The sequence below is a fragment of the Pyrus communis genome, chromosome 2 (assembly GCF_963583255.1).
Source record: "Pyrus communis chromosome 2, drPyrComm1.1, whole genome shotgun sequence".
Taxonomy (NCBI): domain Eukaryota; kingdom Viridiplantae; phylum Streptophyta; class Magnoliopsida; order Rosales; family Rosaceae; genus Pyrus; species Pyrus communis.
The window spans coordinates 14,534,334-14,545,630 of NC_084804.1; the positions used below are offsets into that span (position 1 = coordinate 14,534,334).

At 36.0% G+C, this 11,297-nt stretch overlaps 1 protein-coding gene across 1 annotated transcript; it reads left to right on the plus strand.

Moving 5' to 3' along the window:
* The first annotated feature begins 4,031 nt into the window (after nucleotides 1-4,031).
* On the plus strand, nucleotides 4,032-6,446 carry LOC137725540 (UDP-rhamnose/UDP-galactose transporter 2-like). Its single transcript, XM_068464266.1, has 5 exons — nucleotides 4,032-4,371; nucleotides 4,956-5,140; nucleotides 5,231-5,431; nucleotides 5,560-5,721; nucleotides 5,823-6,446. Exons 1-5 carry the CDS (start codon nucleotides 4,245-4,247, stop codon nucleotides 6,165-6,167), a joined length of 1,020 nt encoding a protein of 339 aa, XP_068320367.1. The 5' UTR covers nucleotides 4,032-4,244; the 3' UTR covers nucleotides 6,168-6,446.
* The last annotated feature ends 4,851 nt before the right edge of the window (nucleotides 6,447-11,297 follow it).

Genomic DNA, 11,297 nt, shown 5'->3' on the forward strand with positions numbered 1-11,297 from the left:
CTTAATTCGATTATTGGTCCATGTACTTTGGTCCAATTGAAGGTTTGTGATTTGAATTAAAAATTCATAAGAATTGGTTTGTAAATTTATCATTTATGAATCATTCGTGCTTTTGAGTAGCAACATTAAAAATTTTGTCCAAAATAAAAAAGGTTTTAATCGCGATTAACTAAAACGATTATTATTGCGTGACATTTTGAAAAGTTTACAATCACTAACAAACTTTTAATTTAATGACCAAAACTCCAATTGGATAAAAACCGATTGTACAATATTTTTCTTGAGGGTTTTAGGATGTTGCACCGACAGGAAATTTTATTCATTTTTTTAATTATTTATAGAAAGAAATCGAACATAAAAATCAAATAACAAGAAAAAGAAGGCGCATCCTAGAAAGTATATTCGTGTTATTATTATGATGCTCTTAAATTGATTCCATTTATTAATTTAATATGAATTTATCATGTGGGTTGGTGTTGTTGCTGGGTTGCTAGCCTGCTCAAACTTTCTTTTGCTCCCGTTTTGGCTTCAGTCTAAACAACTTGTTTATGTTTGAGGAAAATACAGAGGAACAACATATGTTTCTTTGTTTTTTTTCTTAATTCTTTGGCTGGAAATTATACTTTTTTCCTTTTTTTTTTTCTTTGCATCTTGAGAATTTAAATGTTAGTGGATCTAAAGTAATTAAATAATATTTTCTAAATCAGAATTCGACATTTTTTAATTCTATTATCTTTAAAAGTGCGGAAAATAAGTGTTATTTAGTGTGGCGATCAGTCGTACTGTCACATAATCTCGTCAATTCACTCATTTTATTAAATGAATATTCATATATAATATCACATAAATGTTATTTTAGTCTCCTAGTGTCCAATAATATATGGTCCATCGTAGTTAGATTTGATATTATAGGTAGATTAAATGAATGTGTTTTTAATGTTTTAATTTCAACTCTTGATTTTAAATACAACGATGAACCAACTAAAACTACGTTGAATGATATTCCTCTTCACTTGTAAGTGAGAAGTCTCATATTAGACTCACATGGATGACGATGGTGTATTATATTTGTGTTGAGTTAAATACATCCTTTTACTTGTAAGTGAAATGTCTTAGATTCGATTATCGTCAAAGGTGGATTTGAACAAATTTTTACTAGCCCATTGTGAGGTTTATCCCACTCCCATATTCCTTTAGTGTAGATAATATATATATATATATATATATTAGTGCTGACTCGTTGTATAACCTAACCTAGTCCCCCTTCACTTTAGGGCAGAGTTTCCCCCTCCCTTAAAGGCATATTTACTTACATGGCATGGATATCAAGGAATATGTATGAGATGCGTATAAGATAAACCACTCCTATGTCAATTATATCATTCATTTCCTTAGTTGTTTGTAGCCACGTGAATAAGAATGATATTTGTTCCTTATAAGTAAATATATTCTTAGAATATAATATTATTGTAAAAGAAATAAAACAGTAACATATGACCTTTTAAAACAGTGACGAAAAACAATCATATCTAGCAACTAACAACTAACTATTTGATTCACTAGCACTCCACTCTACTAAAAGAGAAAGGGTAATGGTTGAGAAGCTAAAATTATAGACAAAATTTTGTAAATTAAATGACATGGTAAGTTGACGATTGTACTATTGCTTAAGCGTTGATAAACGTACTTATTTCTTATTGGTGATACATCATTTAATTTGTAAATTTTATATATAAATTTAATTTTCTTAGCATTACCCAAAGAAAAATAAAATGATAATGACCATGCATCATTGATCTTCGTTAAGAATACTTGTCTGCCATTGTAAAGAAGACCAAAATAGAAAAAAATTGCCGAGTCATAGTTGGGATCTGAAAACACTAAAATGAAGACTTTTCAGGGACCGAGAGGGATAATAGAATTTTATACTTATGATTCAAGTTATTCATATTTTAAATTACTTTGTAAATATCACTTAATCAATAAATTGTAATAAATAAATACATGGTTCATGATTTATTTATTGAATTCGTCAGTCTGTTTTTACACAGTTCGATAACTAAACAATCTCATATTTAATTAATTATTTTGTAAAAATAATTTTTACATAATAATTTATAATATAATTGATTTCGATTATAAACATAAAGTTCTGTAAAACAACTACATGGGGTATTGAGAGGAACTCTCCTTGTTCATTGAAGAGTCAAAATTATTTCCTTATCCGCCGGGTCAAAGTAAAAGAAAGAATCAAAGTTCAACACTTTCGGGGATCGGTAGGTTTCATGGGTTGCTTCCAGATTTCTCACTTCTCACATGGGTTGCTTCATGCATTTTGCATTTGCATCCAATTCATTGAACGCGTGATCAGCTTGCAAAGCTTCTACACGTAAAGTGCAAACCTGGAGTGTCACCGCTGTTTAATGCTATAGTCACTTTTAACACTTCACATTTGCTTATATTTTTTGAAAAGAGTACAATATTTCATTCATTAAAAAAGAAGTATTACAAATGTATATTATGAAGAATTCTGTCTTAAAATTATTCTTGCAAACTAAATTAAAAAAATTTGGAGTAAAGCATTACTAATCGTAAAACAATGAGTAGATTTCCCGCACTCATCCAAGCTCATCAAGAACTGCAAAATTACACTGAACATAAAACTGTTAAACCTCATGTCACATGGAATACGATGTCCATAGATCAAATCATATCATCTAATCACTACCACGATCTCAAAACACCTAGTGAAGTTAATCCAACAAATCACACAACTCCACGTTTTACACATAGATCCAAAACAGGTTGCCCCCAAAATGAAAATTAAAATCAAGCAACACTCTTGTAGAAAGCAATCACACCATTAAACTCTTTTAAAGACAAATCAAAATCAAACTCCAAGACAATTCCTGTAAATTATTAAACAAAAACAAAATAAAGGATAAATTCATGTCGCCGCTCTCTGTGGACATTCGAGAGCCATATTACCGCATTGGCTAAACCTGTAATGTCATACTAGCTAAACTCGATCCTAACGCAATCTGACATCTTTTATGGCTTCTAGTTTCAATCATATATCGAAGGTGATAATTGAATCAAAAACTTTGTGTTTGCTATGTGCATGGTCCAAAATACAAACACTGTCACGATGGCTACATCGTTTCACATCTACAATTCTACACCTTTGCAAAGGAAATGAAAAGAGAGAGGGAAAATGCCATAAATGATTTTCAAGAAAATATAAAAATAGGAACATAAACACAAGCAGATCCGTTAGAATTTTCAATCAAAGTTAGAACTTAATGAATAGTTGATCGGTAAACAACAATAAATGAGCACGAAACTGCAGTTTGTATGCGGTCTATTGATGTCTATTGTCTTCTGTTTTACTTTTTACCAAAATTATAACGGCTTTTATTTATGCATATTGCAAAATATATTATAGATCTCAATCTCTTCGGCTGCCATGCCCAAAATTGTAAAATAACATTAACCTTATTAAATATTGAACTTAATTAGCTCTTCATTTTCAATATATATTTTTTAATTTCACTACCCATTTTTACTTTATATTTCCCATTTACTTTCTTAACTTTATCAAACACTGTAATTTATGCTCCCGTCCACATAGAAGTTCAAGTGATTTCACATATCCAAAATTTAAAAGTTAATACTAGTTGAAAGAGCGAATCATGAAATTTTCCTAATAACTAGGAAAAAAAAGGTACCAAAGTTGGAACCAAGATTAGGAAAACGAAATTAGGGTAAATCCCATCAAAACCCACATACTTAAAATTGATCCATGAGTCCCAAATAATTATTTTGATATTTATTAAAAATGGTAATGGATGTGAATGTGAGGCCATATGAGGGTAACATGCTGGATTGCTCAGAGATACATCAAAAGAAAAATGAAAAAAAGAAAAAAAGAAAAAAAAGGAAAAAAAGGAAAAAAAAAAAGAAAAAAAGAAAAAAAAAAATAAATTAGCCAGCCAATATATCCCAAAGCCATCCCCTTTGTCTTATACATTGTTTTTATTTTTCTGTTTATATAACCCCCATTGCTCTTTAGCTTGGTCTCTCGAGGGAGGTGGTGACCGACTTCTGCAGCCTGCAACTCTGTCTGCATTTGTTGTCCACCTCTCTTCCCATCACAATTCAAAAACCAAGATCCAAATTAGGGGAAGAGAGGATTTGGAAAAAGGGTTTTTGGGTGTTTTTGATTCGCGCTCGGAATTGCAGAGATGGAGAAGGAAAAGAAGTCTCCCGTGTCCGATGTGGGAGCTTGGGGGATGAATATTGTGAGCTCTGTGGGCATTATCATGGCCAACAAGCAGCTCATGTCTCCCCACGGCTTTGCTTTCGGCTTCGGTCAGTTCATCTCCTTCTTGTAACTGTGTTAATTTGCCAATCTTATCTTATTTTTCTTCTGGGTTCTGTCCTAATCTTCAATTTAATTACAGATCTGAAGTGGGAATTTCTTTTTGATTGATGGGTTTTTAGTGTTTTCCTTGTTGAATAATGGGTTGCTTTTATTTTCCTGAATTGTGTGAAGAACCTCAAATTTTTGTAGATGCCATGAATCTGAGGATGAACTGCATTTTTCCCAATTTCGAAATGTTAATTGATTGTTTTCTGGCCTCAAATTTGATTCGCAAGGGACCAATAAGTCAATTAGATTCCAATATAATATTCCATGTTCGATTGGACCGTTATTTGCCAGTCATGGCAGCTTCAGCTATGGCAGGCCTTTTTTGACTTGTCATCATTCCCTGTAGATTTAGCTACATTTCATTTGAAATTACTACGCATGATTCAGCTTTGTTTATGACCTAGATTCATAAGGAGATCTCACTGAATGTGTCTGCAAAAGCATGCTTATGTCACACAGAAATAGTTGTATTCATTGGCGGATTGGTTTCCGGCAATTGATGATTGTATATTTTTCTTTGCAGCTACAACTTTGACTGGATTCCATTTCTCTGTTACTGCTTTGGTCGGTTTGGTGTCGAATGCCACCGGTTACTCTGCATCAAAGCATGTTCCTCTGTGGGAACTTGTTTGGTTCTCACTTGTTGCCAATGCCTCAATCACTGGGATGAACTTGAGCCTCATGCTTAACTCTGTTGGATTTTATCAGGTGAACATCATTTTATTAGCCCAACCATTTTTCCTTTAGTGCACAGTTGTGATCTGATTTCTGATCTTCTCCATTGTGATAATGGTGTAGATATCGAAGTTGAGCATGATTCCAGTGGTTTGTGTGATGGAATGGATTATTCATGGAAAGCATTTTTCACGGGAAGTCAAGATTGCGGTGGCTGTAGTGGTTGTAGGCGTGGGTATATGTACTGTGACCGATGTGAAGGTCAATGCTAAAGGCTTTCTGTGTGCCTGTGTGGCTATCTTGTGTACATCCCTACAACAAATTGTGAGTATTTCTCTCATTTTCTCTCTCTTTTTTTTTTTTTTTTTTTTAAACTATACCATGAGTCTGAGTTTAGGTATAAGAACCTTGAAACAACTGTTGATCTGACTTTCTTGTTGATTGAGCAACAGTCAATAGGTTCCTTGCAAAAGAAATACTCGATAGGCTCTTTTGAATTGCTCAGCAAGACGGCTCCCATTCAAGCTCTATCTCTTCTTGTTCTTGGTCCATTCGTTGATTACTTTCTTACCGGAAAACTTCTTACTGATTACAAGTTGTCTACTGGTGCATTTGTAAGTGCTTCTTCTTCTATTTGATCTTAATCTGCTTCTGAGTTTACGAGGAACAATTTCTAATGAAGCTGCTGTGCTTTGTGTGATCCCATTGTATGCAGTTTTTCATTCTACTCTCATGCTCCTTAGCAGTGTTTTGCAACATCAGCCAGTACCTCTGCATCGGCCGCTTCTCAGCTGTCTCTTTCCAGGTTTTGGGCCACATGAAAACAGTATGTGTCCTGACATTGGGGTGGCTACTCTTCGATTCCCAGCTCACATTCAAAAACTTGCTTGGCATGGCTCTAGCTGTTCTTGGCATGATCGTATACAGCTGGGCCGTGGAGGCTGAGAAGCAATCCAAGGTCCTCCCTAGTCATTTGTCAGAAGAGGATCTGAAACCGCTGAAGGAGGGAATATCAGAGAGTCCATTGAAAGACGTCGTGATTGGCGAGTCCAAAGTATAATCTTGCGGTTTTCACTGCTCAAAGGCATTTTCTGAGATACAGGATGAGCACATGTTTTGACATTCATCTGCTCGTCCAGCACACGCTTTTACATCATCTAATTCTATTTATTCACAAAATATGTTCAATCTTTTTCTTTTCCTCTTATTTATTTTTGTCAGAAATCGATTAATAATTGACGTTTAGGCTGAACCACCCGTTGATGGTTGTAAAATATTTTTGTATATGGATTTCAGTATTCAGAAAGAAGTACAATGAATTAATGGTTTGTTTCCTTTAGCCAATATTTTGAGTAATTATTTGTGGATGGATGGTAGTATTTTTTAACAGTTATGAACATTAAAATTTGAATTCTGAGAATCTATTTTCCTCCCACTTCCCCTACTTTCCATCCGCCAAATGAGTTCTACATGGATCCAACCACGCATTACCATGTATCCGACCGTATTATTGACATACATTAATTTTGATCATATTATTTACCACATCTCTTACATAAACGGGACATATTTTGACATGTACAAAACAGATCCCGTATGCTAGTCCACTAGTTGATTCTTTGAAGATCTGGGATTTTGGATTCAATCTTGGCCACTAACCATATAGACATTTCAGCCATTATTAAGAAGAAAACAGACATAAGCAATTTTGTAGTTTCCTTTTTTTTCTTTTTTTTTTTCCTTTGATCCAATCTTCATCTTTTGCACGAGTTCGTTATTCGTCAGTGTAGAGTTAGTTGTGAACTTTTACTGACAATCAGCTGTCTGAATTATTTATTGGTGTGAAACAACTACTAAAGTAATAAACAAATAAAGAGCAGCAAATGCATGTTATCTCATTTGGTCAGGATAGTGTGTTTGTATCTTTGCTTATAAGTTTGAATATCGCTCCTTGTAGACCACAACCAGTTGGTAAAAGATCTCAAACACAAATTTCCAAAGTCGCAAAGTTTTTATGCCAAAGGTTATACATACATCCGACCACATTATTGACATACATCCGAATGCATTATTAATCACATCTCTTACAAAAGCGAAACTCAGTACAAAACACAAGTATTGTAAATATAATATGTCAGATTGCTCACTATCTTCTCCACCAACTCTTAGCTTGATCAAAGAAAAGACGGAAGAAGAAGATCAAGCAAAGGTTTGTATTGTATTACTTCCACGTTGGCTATAAAAAACAAGTTTGCAACTCGCAGTTTGTTACTTGATTAAATTATTAATCCTGCTTTAGCAAAGAGTAACTAAATAATTAATTTTGATTAATTTTTAATCCAATTGGAATTTGCAATGCAGGAACACGTAAAGAGAGATGTTGCCCCTCTTTTAAGGATTGAAAAAGGAACGATGGTGGAGTGATTAGCAAGTTTATGTTTTAGATTTGTCAACTTGTATACAGTGGAAAAACAAAAACGTGCACATAGAGATAGGTACTGATGAATGAGAGATTGAGAAGGAAGCTATTTAGAGAGAAAGCTACAATTTAGAAATCAGAGTGATTTGTTTACCTGATATTTGAAATGTTATGTTGTTAGGCTGTAAGGTACAACTACATATTTAAGCATTGTTTCATAAATCCGTCTAAAGAGGAAACCTAACTCATAATCTAAACACACCCATGGATTATCTACTCTTATCATGTCCCCCACGGCGTTGTGTTTGCATTTGGTCAATTTCACGTCCTCTTCTTCTTTAACGAGATGATCAATGATTAGTGTTCTTAAATATGTTAAAAAACTCTTTAAGTAACTTCATTAGTTTGTACAATGAAGGCATTTAAAAATAAATAATAATAATAATAATAAATAGTGGGACAACTAGTGGCAAGTTACGATTATTCATCCATTATGGGGGCTGAAAAGACTCATAGAGGCATTTCAGCCTCCCATTGGCCACAAGTCTAGCTTTTACACCAGCAGCGGGTTTTCGAACCCGAGACCTCCAGTTTTTAGTTTGAATGATCCTTTTTGTGATCGCCATCATTTTTTATTTTAATTAGTCCCTGAAACTTCTTGCATTACATGATATGCATGGAAAGGTTTATTAAATAAAACATTAGTGATCTTTGAAGTAGTACTAATTTTCGGATCAAACCGAAGAACCGGGCATAATAATTCATGTAATAAGTAAAGATCAACACATAATGTAATGCATTCTTAATTGGAGCTATAACCTTATATAGTTTCCAGTATTTTGTAATTGTATAAGTTGGTTTGGCGTATGTCGCTGGCTACTCTGCATTGAAGCGTGCAATTCCGTTGTTGAAGCTTCTTTAGTTCTAAGTTTTAGCAAATGTCTCAATCACTATGATGAATTTCTCAAATTTTATTAAGTAATTTTCGTGTTCTTTAACTATTTTTTGGTATGAATAGTTGCATCTTCTTATTTGTAAATGTTAAGGACAGTTGTTCACATGTCTGCGCGTAAAGTATAAGTTATTAATACATAGATATTGAACTTGAGCATGAATCCTGTGGTACGTGGGATGGATGGATATTTCATGGAAAAGAGTTTCCAAGGAAAGCCAAGATAACTATGGGCCTACGCAAATGGTAGGAGCGAGCATGTTTACAGTGATTGAGCAAAAGTTTTTGAATTGTAATATTCACACACCTTTAATTACTTGTCTCACATTTTTTTTAATACTTTATTGATTTTTTTACTCTTTGATCTTTCATATATGGAAAGGAATCCTCACCGAATCTTTTTCCTGCAGATCTTGGGGATCGTGCAATCATGTCAGTTTATCGTACATTATGCAATTAGTTTTCGTTAGGTACTATTTATACTTAATTTAAAATTTAAATTTTAAAATAATCTTTTATCGTACGATGTACGATGAACAGACATGATTATACGATCTTTGGGATTCCCAAAAAAAGGATCCGGCAAAGATCATTTTCCTCGAGATATGTCCTTCCTACTTTTTGACCTTTGAAATTTTAGAATACTCTTATTATTTTGTTTTACACTTTTATTTAAAAACACTCCACCATATATGCCATTTTGTAACTCTTAGGGGGCGTTTGTTTCACATTCTTAAGTGGGATTGGACTGGCTAGGATTATTGTCCCATGTTTGGTAAGCTTGGGGACTAACTTAAATGAGACTAGCCTGGACTCGTGTGGATTATCTCCCTCGCTAGGTCGTCTTAGCGAAACCCCCCGAAAACCACGGGACTGCTAAGACCTGCTTTGTCTCCTTTGCGTCGCTTGGCATCCTCCCTCTACGAAGACCTTGCTTCGTCTGCGTTGCGTCCTCTCTCCAACAAGATCATAGCACCACACCAAGACGGGTACGTCGTGCAGGTGGAGACGTTTCTGACGGACTCGCCGGTCAAGAGCAAGCTCTGCAAGGTCATTCTGGTGGTGCAGAGGGCGCATGGCGATCCATTTTCGAGAGACTGGTTGCAGGCGGAGGCGCCCAGCAAGACTCGGAGGCGTTGGGTGGGGGGAGGAAGTTGCCGGTGCGGCGGAGGTACTCGAAGTCGACAAGGTGGAGGCCCTGGACGAAGTACTAGCACCCGGTGTTGAGGTCGTAGCGGCGGCGGTTATGGGAGACCATTCCCTCGTCTCAAATCCGAGAGAAGTACGACGATATTCTCGGCGACCCAACCAAATTGCAGCTGCATAGAGCTCCAACAATGACTTTTGTGCTACAAACATCTAAGGAAGGTCCCGCTCTTACCGTCGTCCGATTCCTCTGATATGCAATTGTAGGAAGTTGGTTTTGATTTGATCTCAAAGTATGGAACTGGGTTTCGAAGAAGAGGAAGAGTTTTCAGAAAAAAGAAAGAAAAAATGAGAGAAGAATAAAATATTAATAGAGATATAGATAAATTAATATAATATTAGAATTTATTAATTATCCTGCTTTTTAGTCCAACACTGCATCAAACGCTTCACTAAGTTAGTCTAGCTTAGTCTATTCTAAGGCAGTCCAACTTAGTCCTTAAAGCTAGTCCAGTCTGAGATAGTCCGATACAACAAACGCCCCCTTAAGTTCTACCGCAAGATAGATCTCTAAACAAGTATAAAATACCTATTATATAAAATAAAAAATAAATAAAGCTTCAGCAATAAATAAAAGTAAATTTATTACCTAATGATATAGCATACATGCATAAGTTAAATGAATTGTACAAACTACTACTCAACAACCCAAATACAATTTAATCCCTATAATAGCAGCCTTATGTGTGACATCCCGTCCCGGGATTATTAAACGCACGCGTGAAATTACCTTTTTGCCCTTAGGTTGTTTTGTCACGTTGTGGGTTGTTTTGTGTGGTGTGGCATGTGTTGGACCACACACACACACACTCACACACACAGACACTCTTCCCCTCCCTCTGTCTCTCTCCCCCGTGCCTCTCTCTTCCTTCCCGTTATCACCATACGTACGGACAAACACCAAAACCACCCAAACCATCACGGATCGAGGAAACTAAGGACACCATTCGACTCGTAAGGTCGAGGCGAGCACGACCATAGCATTTTCAGGTAAGAACTTCGACGTTTTCACGTCGATATCACGAGGTCCGTTTTGAGCACTGTTCATGCAACATTAATTTACTTAGTTTTTGGACATTTGAAGCTTGTAGGTGTGTTGGTGAGGTCCTAAGGAGCGTCGGAGTAGCTCGTTGGACGAATTTGGACGTCGGGAAGGCCTAGTTCGAAGTTGGCCGGTTTTTTAGTTTTGAGACAGGTATGATCGCGTAACTTTTAGCCTTTAAAAGTGGTCCAACGTGATTCTACTAGTTTAGGGCTTTCTTTTGGTCCAAGATTCATAGAAAACGGTCGAGAAACGAAGGAGAATAGTTAGTTTGAAGTTTTTCCCAGTTTCCGGCGACCGGAGTCCGGCGAGGGTAGGCCGGAGAAGAAAGGGGAATATTCCGTCAAGTTTGACGGAATATTCCTAACGGCAGTGACGGTATCCGGTTAGATTTGACGGAATATTCCGTCAGTTTAACGGAATATTCCTGACGGCGTCTGTTGACACCGTCAGTGTGCCTGGCACGTGGCCGCGCGTGGGGGCGCGTGGGTCCGTGCCTGTGCTGGCGCGTGGGGGCGCGTGCGGGGTCCAAAAATTATTTTAAAAATATGGTTGTGATCCTGAGGTTGTG